This window comes from Mastigoproctus giganteus, chromosome 13 (genome assembly GCF_048544385.1).
Source record: "Mastigoproctus giganteus isolate SK-2022 chromosome 13, ASM4854438v1, whole genome shotgun sequence".
NCBI lineage: Eukaryota > Metazoa > Arthropoda > Arachnida > Uropygi > Thelyphonidae > Mastigoproctus > Mastigoproctus giganteus.
In genome coordinates, this window is record NC_143587.1 from 148,544,860 (window position 1) to 148,562,232 (window position 17,373).

A 17,373-nucleotide genomic window follows, 5' to 3' on the forward strand; every position below is an offset into this window, starting at 1 on the left:
TATCTCATTTTACCGTTTATTTTATTTTTTTACCTGTATCATGCAAAGTTTGTGATACAAGTAAAATAAAATGAAAGTAGTTATTTTATTATTTAATAAAAATGAACAAAATAAAAGTTTCTGCTACATCATATGGTTGTTGTTGTTATTTGGTTTCCTAGGAGCATTAGCAACTAAGGCCATATTGCTCCGGGATATGCGGCGGTCATTCCCTGACCTTTCCGCATCCTCCGTATTTGGTAGTCACGGGCTCGAACCCTGGTCTAATCAAGAAGTGTGTGTGTGCTATGCAGTACTGCTCCTGCCCACCTGGCTACGGAGGCACCAATCACATCATATGGACATCTGTTTTGAGGTACCACAGGAAAATTTATATAGTCCCAGTCAGATGCCAATAACCTCTTTGATACTCACGTCCAAGTGTATCTGACCATTGTGATAGACAGTGTTACCCAGTAACAAGGCAGTCATTTCCACTTTGGTATGCTCAACTACCATTATACAACTTCTCTGTCTGGGAAAACAGCAGTCTCCATGAAACTACTGTATCAGAGCAGATTTCCCTCTGAATGTACTATATACACAGAAGAACTGCATACTTTAGAGTTAGCCTTGAACTGCATTGAAATTTTGCTAAGTTGTGTGGTGTATAAAGATTCCCTAACTGCTTTGACAGGCTATATTGGCAATGAGGTATAATCTTTATCCAGTCCTGTCCCAGTTTAAGCAGAAGCTGTATTTTCTCTGTGGGCACAAATTTGATATCTATTTATTTGATACAGACCATATTAGGATCAAGGGAATGAGCTAGCTGTTGGTACATCCACATCAGCAACACTCCCAAAAAAAACACACACAAAACCTGATAGTCTCCTGTACAAACTACAAATAGATAATACGTGAGAGGTTACACTCCCAGTGGCAAGATTCACGGTGTATACAAGACAACAACAGCTTATATCAGTTGAAGCCTGTAATGAAGCCTATACTATCATATTATTATTGTTAATGTTTTATCCGTTTTTACCACATAAGGAGGAGGCACAGTCCTACACAAAAATGTGGTTTTTAATGTAATTGCTAATTTATTAAACTAGTTATGTACATACCACAGTGTACTATGTTTTTTTCAGCAAATTGTTATTATTTCCTGCATCAGTCATCATGTCCTTTGGCTTGTACATTTTAGACAACTGCCTGCAACATCATTTTAACAATTTCCATATTTTATATGAGTGTTCTTGTGTTACAATGAACACTGTTTATCCTTTATTGCTTCTTGCCTTCTAACTGAGCCTTATATACTTATATTTTATCTGAAAATGATCATGTGTCAGCTGTTTTAGAGTGTCAGTTATCTGGAATAATTAATGTCAGACCTCTTCCGGATAGCAGAATTTTCCAGATTATCGAATGTAAGGTGAAATTAAATAAATTCTGTTATAATGTATTAAGGTAAAAGAAAAATACATTAAATAGTGTGAAAAAAAATGAATTTATTTAATTAAAAATAATAATAATAACTTATACATAAAAATTTGCACATTTATATTCAGACATACTGCAAATTTTGGAATGTGGAAAAAAATTTAAAGTAATTTTTTTTAAATAATGTCAATTTTTTGTTTCATTTGTAGTGAGCGACTTTTTTTTTTTTGCTGCTAAATCTCTAAGTTCCTTAATAAGATCGATTTGATTATATCGTATTCTTCCTGATTTTCTGCCCATTTCAATGCTGTTTCTTTTCATTGACATTTTACTGTAAAAAACTGAGAATAATAATAAATCACACAGTTTCAGCCAATGTTACTGTATTCTTATTGAATCTAAACCTAAAGTAAACATAATATGAAATGAAGAGAACAAAATATGTCATGGAAAATTGGGTTCACAGAAGCAAATATAACACTATCACTCTATCACTCGTGGTTTCGAAGAAAACTATTAGTCCTAATCCAACATTTCACCAGATATGATATAAAAAAAAACAGACAGAAATACTCTTATAGCATAATAAATATTTGTCTCAAATACTACCATTGATTAAAAAAAAAAAAAAAAAAAAGAAGAAGAAGAAAAATCAGCCTTTCAAATTATTCTGGATAACCGACATTCTACTGTAAGAATAAAACCCAAACAAAATGAACATTCCAGGATTCTATCTTAACACAGACCCTGCATTGCTGAACTTGGGTATCTCTTTGCCATACCAATTAATCAGCCTGTTATGGATTTCAATAGTGGTGTATCTCCTTGGGCAGTAATTCTATAATGGCTCTTTTAGTTTAATTTTCATGTTTAATTTCACAAACCTAGGGGAAAAAATACACATATAAGAAAGACAGTTTACATATTTCAAATAAATTGTTTCAAAAAACTTTTTGTAAAAGTACACAAGATTGATGACCTAACAGGCATTACCTTCAGAACAATCATTATAGAGAGTTCATATTTCAATATATTTTTTAAATGTCTTTAATAATTTAGATTTAGTAACTAATGCTCTTCACTAATATTAGTTTATAACAAATGTAGTGGTTTATGTGTTAAAAGAAGATAGACACCATAAAGTTCATTAAAATTTTAATGTAATGCTGTTGCAGCTCTCTGTCTGTAGATGATGTTTACCTCTACCAGTACCATGCCCGTTCTCCCTGTGGCTCCCCTTTTCGTCACCCAGTTAGTCCCTACCCCACACATTCTGGTGATGTCTGTAGTAGTTGTGAGGGCAGCATTTCAGCAGAGGATGATGAACATGACAGTTGTGAAATGTGTAATGAAACTATTCCCTTGCGATCTCTTCGACCTCAGCAACCTCATTTGGCAGACATTAATACTAGCAGTTCAAAAACAGAGAGTCCAACAACATCCACTAACAAACTAGAAGGAGCTACTAGCAGTTTGAAAAGAAATCTGGATCCTTGTCTAATAACAGAGTATGTAAATATGGAATGCAGTAGTTTGTTGCATAAAATTGAATGTATTGTTTAAAATTGTTTAAAGAGTAATATAAATCTTAAGTGTACATATAACAAAATACTTTTTTTCTGTTCAGAAATTTAATAAATGTATTAAATTTTGTATACACCAAATCATATATATACAGTAACTTCTTAATTTATGCAAGGGTTACATTCCAGAATGCCTTACACAATTTAAATTCACGCATATGTAAATAATCACCAAAAAATGTGATGATTGGTCTATGAGAGTAACTCTCACATCTAGCTAAGTTATCCCTACCAGAGCCGACCGGGCTAGCCGAGTGGGTAAAGTACCTGCCCGGCAACCCAAAGGTCGCGGGTTCGATTCCCGCCTCGGGCTTGGATCAAAGTACTGCAAAAACCTTGGGAGGTGCAATATGGCCACAGAAGCCGATGCGCCAACAACTACCAAATCAAAATCAATCAACCTATCCCTACCAGTATATACCATTCACTTTCTTTGGTTGGAAGACTGGACACTCAAAAGAAAATTATGAGCAACCAAAGAGATTCATTCATCTTTATTGATTTACTTATTATTTATTTTTATTTATTTATTTTTTTTTTGTACTATAAGAAAAAATATGTTCACTATAACCAACATATATATTACAACACCAACAAATCTTGAGAGAGAGAGAGAGAGAAAGATTGGGTTGAGAGAGAGAAAGATCTTAGGCAGATTGATGAGAGGGATCATCATGATGAGGATAGGTGGAACAGGACCAGGGTATGTCTGCCAGGGGCAAAGGTTGATGACGTTGTAGAGCGGATATCATCTTTTAAGGGCACAAAAGGTGATATAGTTGTACACGTTGGCACTAATGATATCAAGAGTAGGAGACCGGCGGAATTACTTAACAAGTACAGGTCACTGATGAAAAAAAGCCGTGAATTAGGGTTGAATTTGAAAGTGTCTGCAATTCTGCCCAGACACGGTAGGAGCGAGTATATGATGAGAGCCCTGTCGATCAATTCGGCACTGGAAAGATTGTGCAGGGCTCAAGGGGTGGAATTTTTTTGAGCCTGGTCTATACTTGTTAACAGGAGAGACTGCTTCTACAGGGATGGGATACACTTAAATAGAAAGGGTGCAAGAATGTTTGCTGATGCTATCGAGGCAGTGTTAGGTGGGTCAGAAAACTGCTAGATTGGGGGGATGCAAGGACTAATAGATTAACAGTAGCCACTGGCAGAGGAGAAAGTGATTCTTGCACTACTTCTATTGGAATGAGCAGCAGCCGGGAAAATAAGATGCAGGATATTTCAGAGACTGCTGGGAATCATGGGGGTACAAGTAAACACATGGGTTGTGTTAGGGTGGCTAATAGGAAGAGCAGGTGCATGTATACTTGCGTGTACACCAATGCTAGGAGTTTAGTAAATAAATTTGATGAATTTGAGGTATTGCTCAAAACATCAAAGGCAGATATTGTTGGGATTTCAGAGATGTGGTGTCACACAGATATAAGGAATGCAGAACTGGAATTTGGGGAGTACAATGTCTACAGAAAGGATAGACAGGATAGAAAGGGAGGAGGGATTATGCTATTAGTTAAGAAACACATAAAATCCAAGGAAGTGAAGCCAGTCAATATCGCTGGACAGTGCAGTGTCGAGTCAGTTTGGTGTGACATAAGCATTGAGAGATCAAAATTGAGAGTAGGAGTGTGCTATAGGCCTAATGACTCTGATGAGTATAATAAGAAACTGTACAGGGAAATAGAGTGGGCCAGTAAATCAGAGAGTCTTATAATGGGGGATTTTAATTTCCCAGATATTGACTGGAATTTGGGGGCTGGTCACTCACACACTAGCAAGGCTTTTGTGGATTTATTCGATGATTGTTTTCTACATCAGCATGTTCGGGAGGCAACTAGAGGGAGTAATACTCTTGATTTGATCATCAGTAGTGATTCTTCATGCATTAAGAATCTGCAGATAAATGAATCACTAGGTGGCAGTGATCACAGTGTTCTAAAGTGGGAGTTACTCAAAGAGGTAACTACCATTAGGGGTAAAGAGAAGGGGTATTGCTTTCGTAAAGGCGACTACGATGGACTGAGACAGTATTTAAATTCTATACAGTGGGATCAACTGATGATGTTACCAACAGCAAATTCAAAATGGGAAGCATTCAAAGAACTTATCTTGCAAGCTACTAGGCTTTACATACCAACTAAGAAATATTGTTCAAAGTTTAGGCCTAAATGGATGTCAGATGAACTAATGACGCATATAGCAGAGAAGAAAAATGCATGGGATAAATACAAATTAACACATGACACAGAAGCCTATGATAGATACAAGTTGATCTGTAACCAAGTTACAAAGGAGGTTAGGCAGGCGAAGGCAGATTACGAGAGATCCTTGGCAAGGGATGCGAAGAAAAACAGCAAAGAGCTCTTTACTTATGTAAACTCTAGACGGAAGGGGATGAATCAGATTGGTCCACTTGATATCGATGGGTCAACTGTTGATGATCCTGCTCAGGTAGCTAACAAACTAAATGAATATTTTGCATCGACATTCACACATGAGGAGTTATTCAGCGAGGGGAATGCCAGAGGTGTATTCAACTCTAGCAGTAAGCTAAAGAATCTTGTAATAACTGAGAGTAAAGTGGTGGAGAAATTGTTGAAGATAAACACAAGAAAGGCACCTGGGGTGGATGGGATCTATCCAGTTATATTAAAGGAGGCAGCAAAGGAAGTAAGCAAACCCTTAGCCATAATTATGAGAGCTTCCTTGGACTCAGGGGAGGTACCCATGGACTGGAGATGTGAAAATGTGACCCCAATTCACAAGGGAGGATCAAAGGCTGACACAAGTAATTATAGACCTGTGAGTTTAACTTCTGTTCTCTGAAAATTAATGGAGGCACTGGTTAAAGAAGCACTGCAATATCATCTAGGCAAGACTTCAGTTATAGCTCGGACACAGCATGGTTTTGTTAAGGGGAAGTCTTGCCTGATCAATTTGATTGGATATTATGATGCAGTCACAAAAGAACTGGATGCAGGGAATAACTTTGATATTATACAGGGTGTTTCAGTTAAATGTTTCAGAACTTCTAAGAGGGGTAGGGTACATCCTGACAACTCGAAATCATATACCAATGGGCAGAATAGAAAATTCCGAGCTTTAGTGCAGGGAATCTTAATTTCACACAAGAACGCCAAGTTAGTAGGATGGATGATAACATGAACGCAGAGTTAGCCGATATGCATTTGGCGTACGGGGCTGCAAATTGTAGTGGGCCAGCCGCACAGCATTTGTACGCGGAACGATATCCGACGAGGCGTATTCCCAGTCATAATTTCTTTGCAAGACTGCACCAGAGGTTAGCTGAGAGAGGTTCATTTGAAAGAGCTGACAGGGACAGGGTAAGAACAGCACGGACTCCAGCCGTCGAACAAAATGTGCTGCAGCATGTACAGGGGAATCCAAGAACGAGTACACGAAGTCTAGCAAACGCAGTCGGGGTTTCCCATTGCAGCGTCTGGAGGATTCTCCGAGAACAAGACATGCATGCGTTTCACGTGCAGCGTGTCCAGACACAGCAACCGGAGGATTATGCACCTCGTATTGCTTTCGCACAGTGGTACCTTGGAAAATGTGCTACAAATACCCTTTTTCCTGCTGAAGTGTTGTTTTCCGATGAGGCATCCTTCACAAGGGAAGAAATTTTCAACACGCATAACGACCATATCTGGGCGGTCGAGAACCCGCATGCAATACGACGTCGTGCAGCACAGATTCGATTTTCGGTCAATGTATGGGCCGGTATTATGGGAGATCACCTCATCGGATCTTACCTGTTACCGTGTCGTCTAACCGGACCTATCTACTTGATCTTTCTGCACCAAGTATTGCCACAACTTTTGAGAGATGAACAGATTTCTGCATCGACACAACAGACAATGTGGTTCCAACACGATGGAGCCCCTGCCCATTATAGCGGAGATGTTCGTAACTACCTGGATGTCACATTTGGTCAACAGTGGATCGGACGTGGTGGTCCCGTGCGTTGGCCTGCTCGGTCACCCGACCTATCATGTCTTGATTTTTATTTCTGGGGTCTTATGAAATCGCTAGTTTATGACACCCCTGTTGACAATGCTGAGTAGCTGGTTGCAAGAATCGCAGTAGCTGCCGAAGAAATTCGAAATTCGCCTGGAGTATTCCAGAATGTTCGGATGTCCATGCGTCGGATGTGTGAGGCGTGCATTATAGCCCGTGGAAGAAACTTGGAACACTTACTTTAATCCATGTACCTTTTGCTTCTTTTCATGTATTATTAAAACGATTTCTCACTTACGATCTCGTTTCTTTATGGTGCTTCTGTGTACAACACCGCTTCAGGAAAGCATTTGCGACTCCACATTGCTATATGATTTCGAGTTGTCAGGATGTACCCTACCCCTCTTAGAAGTTCTGAAACGTTTAACTGAAACACCCTGTATACTTGGATCTTAGAAAGACTTTTGATACTGTTGCACATGGAAGACTGCTGCACAAATTGGAGCAGTGTGGCATTGGAGGCAAATTGCTGCTATGGATAAAGGGGTGGTTGAGGGGGAGAAGACAGAGAGTGGTAATCAATGGACACTGCTCATCGTGGACTAATGTTATTAGTGGAGTCCCTCAGGGTTCAGTATTGGGTCCTTTATTGTTCTCTGTATTTATAAATGATATTGATGATGGTATATCAAGCTTAATGTCCAAGTTTGCAGACGATATGAAGGTTGGCAGGGTTGTCAAGGACACTACTGACACTATGCTGCTGCAACAGGATCTGGAAAGGTTGAGCAGATGGGCTGAGAGGTGGCAAATGAAGTTTAACATTGACAAATGTAAAGTACTACATATGGGAAACAGCAACCCCAGAGCAACGTATCAACTCTGTGGTACTACACTGACAGTGGTAGAGAATGAAAGGGACCTGGGGGTGGTTGTGCATGCAGATATGAAGTTCTCTGAGCAGTGCAGACGGGCTGCAAGAGTAGCTCATGGTGTATTGTCAATGATATATAGGAATTTTTCTAGCAGGGATAAGGAGGTGATTATTCCCTTGTATAAGGCAATGGTCAGGCCACACCTAGAGTACTGTATACAGGCCTGGAGGCCTCATTTCAAGAAGGATGTAGAGCTGCTGGAACGAGTACAGAGAAGGGCAACAAGATTAGTGAATGGAACAAAGGGGTGCTCTTACGAAGAAAAGCTTAAGTTTTGCAAATTACAGTGTCTGGAGACTAGGCACCAGTGAGGTGATCTGATAGAGGTGTATAAAGCCTTGAATGGTTTAAGCATGCTCAATGCTGATGGGATTCTTCCTCTAGCTCAGAAAGATCACCTGAGAGGGCATAAATTCAAATTGAGGAAAGACAGATGTAGGATAGATGTGCGGAAATTTGCCTTTAGCCAGCGGGTGGTTGGTAGGTGGAACAGACTTCCATCCCTTGTCGTGGAAGTTGATAGCCTAAATAAGTTTAAGGCTCAGCTGGACAGGTATTTCGAACGAACAGAGGGGTGAAGTGGAAGTGGTTATTTTTTATTTATTTATTTTACTTTTTTTTTTTTTTTTGGCTGATGCTGCATAAGCTTGCTTTCTTGCATCAAATGCCTCTACTAATGCTAATGCTAATGATTAGATTACGTTCTCTTGGGTTCGGATCAGATAGGTGGGGGTGGGGGTAGAACTTAGCTAAAGAGGGGGAGAGTTTACTCGGCTGCTCCCCTGAGTGCTTGAAAAAGGAATCCAGAATTAGTTGCTTTGCACATTGCCTCTTCTCATGCAACAACTCATAGTAGCAACCAAGTTCTATCATAACTGTACATTGCACAGTAGAGCTTTGTCCAAGATTAGGACAAAGATTTAGGCCTTCATCTAACAGATTTAGGCCTTCATCTATAATAAATGCTTTCAATATTCCTTTCACTGTCAGGCTCCATTCTTCTTTAACCTTTGGGCTTTCGCTCACTGCTGCCTCCTCCTCCTCATGAATGCAATGCTGCTCCAGTGCAAACAGATCTTCATTTGACAATTCTTGATGATGCAAATCAATTAAATCATTGACATCAGTTGCCTCCACTTCAGTGAACCCTATATTTTTAGTGAGTTTTAGTGAGTTTGGACATTTGTCTTTAGTTTGTGCATAAGCTTCGCTGGTATCAGAGCCTTTGAAGTATTTGCTAAAATCTGGACGTAACTTATGCCACGAACTTTGAATACAGTCATGTGGAACTTCACGCCATGCAACATCAATGGATTTTAAAGCATCTTTTATATTGAAGGCTCTCCAATATTGCTCCACACTCATCTGTTCATGGTCAGTCTTGTCAATTATATCAGCCAGAATGTGCTTTAAATACTGAACCTTAAAAAGATTTAATCACATGTTAGTCCATAGGATGGAGTATTGAGGTTATAGTTGCCTAGAAAAAACAATCTTGATATTGGAACAGACATCAACAATACTGGGTGGATGGCTTGTGGCACTATCAAGGATAAGTAAGATGTTGAAAGGAATTCCTTCTGTCTTGTAATACACTTACAATTCTGGTCGTAACTGAGATCCAAGATAACTTCTGGAAATAACAGCAGTCATCCAACCTTTAGGGTTTCAGTACCAGTACGCAGGCATGTACATATTTTAAATATGCATAATTTAAACATGCGTAAAGTAAAAAGTCACTGTACAAGGTGTCTCATACATTAGCATAGCAAGTTATTTCCTCATCCCTTTATTTTATTTTCCAGAAGATATTTCATGCCAAAGACAGTTTTGTATATCCTACCATCTGGCCACCATCACTAGGCTCATCATCATCATCATCATCAGCCATTTTCAATCCACTGCAGGATGAAGGCCTCTCCAGCAACTTTCCAGTTCCTTCTGTTTTGAGCACTGGCCATCCATTTACTACTCAAAAACACATGAATTTCATCTATCCATCTCCGCCTTTGTCTTCCAGGTTTTCTTCTAGCTCCTCTTGGGTACCATTCTGTTATTTTCTTAGTCCATCTGTCATCATGTCTTCTAGCTATGTGTCCTGCCCAAGACCATTTTAGTTCTTTAGTTTTGATAAGAATGTCCTTTACTTGAGTTTGCTGCCTAATCCATGTGTTTCTCTTCTTATCTAACAGTCTGATTCCCAATATAATTCGTTTCATTCTTCGCTGTGTAGTTCTTAGCTTCTCTTCCACTCTTTTGGTGAGTGCCCAAGTTTCACTTCCATAAGTCATGGTGGGGAGTATACATTGATTCATTATTTTATGTTTCAGACAAACTAGGATATTGCTCTTCAGTATGTGACTATATTTCCTGAATGCTATCCAAAATTTATTCTTCTCTTGACTTCCACCCATTTATCATTATTACCGCTAATAACTTGTCCCAGATAAGTATATGACTCCACCTTTTCAATTACTGCTCCTTCAATCATTATTTCCCTTTCCGTGGCATACTTGTTCATCATTACTTTTGTTTTAGCCATATTCATCTTTAGTCCAAAATCCTTACTAACTGTGCATAACTGATTAAGATTTTCCTCTAATTCTTTGGGATCGTGGCTTATGACCACAATGTCATCTGCAAATCGTAAATGGTTTAGGTACTCTTCGTTCACATTGACTCCTTTCTGCGACCAGTCTAATCTTCTGAAAGCTTCCTCAAGGGCAGCAGTAAACAGCTTCGGAGATATTGTGTCTCCTTGTCGAACTCCTTTCTCGATTTTAAATTTCCTACTGTCTTTGTCCAGTCTAATAAAGGATGTAGCACTCTCATATATTTTCTTCAAAATCATAATATATGGAGTATCTATGCCTTGTCTTTCCAGTGCCCCAAACATTGCCTTATGCTGTATGGAGTCAAATGCCTTTTCATAATCCACAAATGCCAGGCATAATGGTGTTTTATATTCATTTGCTTTCTCCATTAGCTGTGATATTACGTGAAGGTGATCCATAGTTGAGAATCCTGTCCTAAAGCCAGCTTGCTCTTTCAGTTGATTCTCATCAAGCATTCTTTCTAATCTGTTAGTAATGACCCTTGTGAACAACTTGTAGAAATGGGATAACAAGCTAATTGGTCTATAATTTGCAATTTCTGATTTATCTCCTTTCTTATGCAGCAAAACTCTGATTGCATTATTCCACTGCTTAGGCGTCACACCTTTTCTAATGCACTTTGTGAAGAGCCTTGCCAGTTTTTGTGTTATGTCTCTTCCTCCCAATTTTAACAACTCTACAGTAACTTCATCTTCCCCCGGGGCTTTCCGATTCTTCATTTTCTTCAATGCATGTTCTACCTCATCAGGAAGAATATCGGGTATGTCGTATGTGTTGCTACTTTGCAATCCATCTTCCCCACTGCTGGTATCATTCCCTCGCTCCTTGTATAATTCTCTATAGTAGTCTTCTGCTATTTGAATTATGCCTTCTCTGCTGTTTATAAGTACACCATCGCTATTCTTCAGTTTCAGTATCATTTGTCTTTCTGTATTACTGCTCATGGCTGCTGATTTCAATCCTTTGTTTTCCCTTAATGCTTGTTCTACTTTTCTTGTGTTAAATCTTCTTATGTCCTCTCTGAGTCTCTTTCTAATGGCTTTGCATAACTCAGTATACTCAATTTTCTCCCTGTCAGTGTTTTTCTTGCTCTTCATTTGTCGTCTTTGGTTCATCATGACAAGTGTTTCTTGACTGAGTGTAGTCAAGAAACACTAGGCTCATAGAACAGTCCAAAAAAAAAAAAAGTCTTTAACTTTGGCACAGTGATTATGATCATTGTGCTTCAATACCATGTTTGTCCACATGGCCTAGGTTTTAATCCTATAAAGACAAGAGGAATTTTTGTGGTTTTTCCTCTAGAAACGGCGCCTCCGTAGCCAGGTGGGCAGGAGCAGCAGTGCGTAGCACACCCTTCTTGATTAGACTTGGGTTCGAGCCAGTGACCACCAAATACGGAGGATGCGGAAAGGTCAGGGAATGACCACCACATATCCCCAGAGCAATATGGCCTTATTTGCTAATGCTCTTAAAAACCAAATAACAAACAACTTTGCCTTTAGCCAGCGGGTGGTTGGTAGGTGGAACAGACTTCCATCCCTTGTCGTGGAAGTTGATAGCCTAAATAAGTTTAAGGCTCAGCTGGACAGGTATTTCGAATGAACAGAGGGGTGAAGTGGAAGTGGTTATTTTTATTTATTTATGTTACTTTTTTTTTTTTTTTGGCTGATGCTGCATAAGCTTGCTTTCTTGCATCAAATGCCTCTACTAATGCTAATGCTAATCCTCTAAAACTTGGATTTTTCATCCAGAAAACAACCAAACTGAGCACAAGAAATTTACAGATATGGTATACTAATGCTCCTTATCATGCTGGAAATACTAAAAAAATAAATAACTTTTATTGTTTTTTACCAACACCTTTTTTATTTATGAATTTATTTGATGGTGTATACATGTGCATCCTTGCACATGTGCCACTGCTAATGCTGACATGCATTGGTCAGTATATAAGAGAATTAGATAAAGATGAAAATTTTTCTTCTGCCTACTTATGAAGAAAGACCAACTCAAGAATTTACCTTCATCATCCTAATTAACTACAGATAGGTTTCTATTGGTTGAACATGTTTGAAGATTCAATAAGACAAGGAGTATTGTGAACAGTGCTAGAGTAAGTCACCGAATAAATTCATCTAAAGTATAAGGAAGTACTGATATGCAGGCTTATGCAAATTAATGTGAATAAAGTGAGAATTTTGGTATTTTGTGGCTTGTTAATGGGTATTTATAACTATATTTTCATTAATTTCTTTAGAGGATTGTTTGATGTCTTTACAAGTGTTCTTTAAGGAAGAATTGAATGATTTATGCAGAGATCTGTGCTTTCAAATGGAAAACCCAAGAAGTCCTCTAGTTTTAGCATTTATAAATCTGTTGTTACAGAAATGGGTTTGATCTCTGGAAAATGGTTTAAGATTTAACCCTACATGAACATACTTCCCTTACTCAGATGAAGATAGCAGAACTGTTAGGGAACTATTTACAAAATAATCAAGCTGAAACGTAAGACAGGTTCAATTTAACCTCAAAGAAAATGCTGTGTGGACAGAAAAAAAAAACAATACCCAAAACTGATGTCTGTGTAATCCGAAGATGCAAAATTGATCTCATGTGACCAGTTCTTATTTATAAAAAGGATTTAGTTGGAACTAGTATGAAAATACACAATTAAACAGTCTGTCACAAACTTTTACAGGTTAGCAGTGTAAGCCAATTGAAAAGCAACTTTTGACTCAAGCTATGAAGAAGGAAAAAAAAGACTGAACAGCACCAATGGCATAAACACTGAATGGCAGCAGATATGGATAAATGTTCTCTTTTCTGATGAAAGCCATTTTGAGGTGCAGGGAATGAGACTTACACATGTAAGGAGGTCAGATGGAAAAAATTTATCTGCTAAGCATATGTAGATCTTATTAAAAAAGTTTTTTTGTGGTTGTTTTTTATATCAATGTTCTGGATCCCTTGTAACTTTAAATAGGTTAATGAATAGTGATAAACACATTAATTTTAGCTACAAAATTGTTGTCAGAATTGAACAGACTAGATGCAATTGGAAATGTCATTTTCAACAGTTGACATGATGTTAGGGAACAAAATACAAAAATACAAGCTGAAAATAGTCTCTTATCAAGAATAAAAAATTAACCATGACAAAAAGCACTTATGCTTTGGCTATCCATAGTCGCCAATCAGTAGCATATCAGACAGAAGTGTCACTCTCTCCAAATCAGACTAGGTTCGATCAGTACTATTGACCCAGCTTACATCTAAACCAAAGTAATAATACACCACCCACAATTGCAATCAAAGCCTAACCCACTGTAAAGAAGCAGAAAATTTACAAAAATAAAATCCTGTTGAGGTGAAGCAACCACACCCAAAAAGAATGGATATACAAATGATATGACCAACCAAGAACTTCTTGAATTACATGCAGATGATGATACAGAAGATAATGATTTAGGACATCCCACTTTTTTCAGAAAAGACAAATTAAAACTTGACTGTTATGAACAACCTGCTCATAAAACGCAGACAGATTCATCTTCCTCTTACAAAATCAAATGATGGAACACATTGTACAGTGGAATTGCAGAGGTTTTCACAGTAACATTGATGATATCCATTAATTAATCCACCGCTACAAACCTCTTGCAACGTGCTTACAGGAAATGAACCTGACACCTCAAGTCTCACTTTCAATAAAAAATAATACTATCTTCAGACAAGACAGAACTGTAATCATGGAGGAGTAACAATACTTGTGGATTCAAGCTTCTCCTCCAGATGCATCTCATTGCAACCCTCCTTAGAAGCCATTGCCACAAGTTGTAATTGGTATTACTCTGACACTGATTTGAATTTATCTTCTGCCTAATCATCCCTATTCAAGAAATCGATGATCTTGTTTTGCAGTTACCTTCTCAGTTTTGTTTACTTGGCGAATGCACACCAACCATTATGGGGTATCCCCTACCTCAAACAGACGAGAAAAGCTTATCGAAATGCTGATTGATAAAATTCAGAATTTAATGTTACTAAATACTGGCTCTCTTATCTATATCCATTTCCCTACAGGTTCAACATCTGCAATAGACCTTTCCATTTGCTCTCTGTCCTCTTTCCAAGTATAGATTGGGTAACTCTAAATGATCCTTATAGCAGCGACTATTACCTGATAATGTGCAAAATTCAAACTTCCTATTCCTTCCCAACAGATAATCTAATTAAGTGGAAATTTTCACAGGTTGCTGGACAAAATACAGAATGCACTTCTCATTTGACAACCTGTTCATTAAACAGTGTTACTGAGTACATCACAAATTAAATGCGGACAGCCACGTCCTCTGCCATTCCACAATATCAAGTAAGAAGTCAACGAAAAATAAATTACTGGTGGAATGTATATTGCAACAATGCAAAAAAAAAAAAAAGAGACGAACAAAGCGTGGAACCTATTCTGCAAACATCCAATCACTTCCAATCTTATTAATTATAAACGTTTTAGAGCAAAAGCTCGTTATATCAGATGTAAAGTGAAAAAAAAAAAAAATGTTGGATTAAATTCACTCTTCAGTTAATAAAAATACTGATATCAAATTTATCTAGAGAAAAATAAAATAAACAGCAAATTTCCTCCTTTATCTACCCCACTACTGAACTAGAATGGACAGGAGCTCTACTCTTACAGAAATCTCAAATGCACTGGAAATCACATTTTCTTAGCTGTCTTCTTCAAACTCTTATGAGCTTTGCTTAAAATCAACCATTTACCATGCTTAAACTGCAGCAATCTCTTTCCAACTCAAGGAACAGTGCTGCTGGCCCTGATGGGATATATTATGTAATGCTCCAAAATTTGGATCAAAAATCACTATCTTCACTGCTGATGTTTTTCAATCAAATCTTTTCTGAGCATACCTTCCCAAGTTTCTAGCATCATTCCTATGTACTGGCAATCCCAAAACCTGGTAAAGACCACTCTGTTCCTCACAACTAAAGGCCGAGATCCCTTGCCATCTGTCTGAACAAAACCCTCGAAAAAATGATACATCTCTGTCTCACTTGGTACTTTGAGTCCCAAAACTTGATTAACAACAACCAATTTGGATTCTGAAAAAATTGATCATCATTGGATCTCATGATTAAAGCTGAAGCAAACATCAAAAATGCATTAATCAAAAAGAAACATTTTTCCATGGTCTGTCTTGACATTGAGAAAGCCTTTGACACCATGTGGCATCTTAAAGGATCTACATTCTCTTGCCCTGAAAATGGCCATATGGTAAATGGCCATATTTTATCCAAAATTTCCTACAACAAAAGTCCATTTAAGTTCGTTACTGGGAACACTCTTTCAAAAACTTTGTACAAGAAGAAGGAATCCCACAAGGGTCTGTTCTCAGTGCCACTCTGTTCTCAATTAGAATGAATCGTATAATTGAACTCATTCCGACAACAGTGGATTCATACCTTTACACCCATGACCTCACAATGTCCTGTCATTCTCAAAACATGAACTATGTCGTTGAGCAACAACTTCAAATATCAATTAATTGCATCCAGATGTGGATGACACAAAACGGTTATAGACTATCTAGCCAGAAATCTACTGCCATTGACTTCTGTACCAGGTGTAAAATGCATCCTGAATCTGAGCTCTACTTGGATAACCACCTCTTCTAGTAGCTAATAGTATTCATCTACTAGGTTTAAATTTTGACACAAGTTTAACTACCAAAAGCCCATTGAACATCTAGACTGCTTGTCAAAAAACTGTACGTACACAGAGTCTTAGCAGCCATAATCTAGGGAGCAGCTTGTTACAGCTTGCTTCACTTGTATAGATTCATAATCAGATTATGCCTAGACTATGGCATGCCTGTTTTTTATTCTGCTAGGGAGAATGCTTTATCTTGCCTCAACCTTATTAAACATTCGGCTTTTAGGGCAGCACTAGGCACTTTCAGAACATCTCCAGTGCAAAGTAGCCAACGAAGCTCCTCTAAATATCAGGAGAAAGATGTTATTACTGAACTATGCAACCAAGATCCAAAGCCAGGTGGCCCCTAATTGGCCACAGTTTATGACCTTTTATAGAAACAAACCATAGGCAATTCAGTATTAGCTTAAAGGAACTAGCAGAAAAAGATTGGAATACACACTTCAGTAAAATCCTCCAAAATCCTATAGATTTGGACCCTTTTTGATCTGTCATCATTGTGACAATTATTTCCACCAGTGGGGAAAACACTCTCTATCAGACATTAACATCCAACAGCTACACATTACGCATACTCAATGTTATCCCAACTTCATTAAAATATATACTGATGGACTGAGAGCAAATCGGGCGCAGCAGTGGTACTTCCTGATACTACTATTTCTGTATCACTTCCCACATAGTATAGTAGTTACATCACTGAATTATATGCCATAAAGATCCACCCAGGGCCAAAAGGAGCAAAACATGGATTTTGAAAACTTCCCACCTATTCAGAAAGCAATTCAAAATTCAACGGATTTGCACCCACCGAATGATGACAATACCAACCGAAAGAGACTGAAGATTGATGCTTCCGTAATAGAACATCCAAGTTTCCTGATCCTGCATTCCTTAACGAATCAGGTCCTAGGCAATCTATTGCCATTCCTCATACAAAAATGTTTGGAAAATGTAGCAGGGTTTCCGAAAATGGTGCGCCGTCTCAAATATGGCGACTTATTGGTTGAGACTACAATCTCTGAACACTCAGAGTACCTTCTTAAACTTACAACGTTCAGTGAAATTCCAGTTAAGGTGTCACCAAA

The 17,373-nt window shown here is 38.1% G+C and overlaps 1 protein-coding gene across 1 annotated transcript in view; it reads left to right on the plus strand.

The window, feature by feature from the left end:
- Window positions 1-17,373, plus strand: part of LOC150076513 (muscle calcium channel subunit alpha-1-like) — a 1,171,392-nt gene that overhangs the window by 1,109,135 nt on the left and 44,884 nt on the right. Inside the window, exon 41 of the mRNA XM_090387375.1 lies at window positions 2,604-2,936. Within this exon, the coding sequence (XP_090243501.1) occupies window positions 2,604-2,936 (333 nt within the window). The remainder of the gene's footprint in view (window positions 1-2,603; window positions 2,937-17,373) is intronic.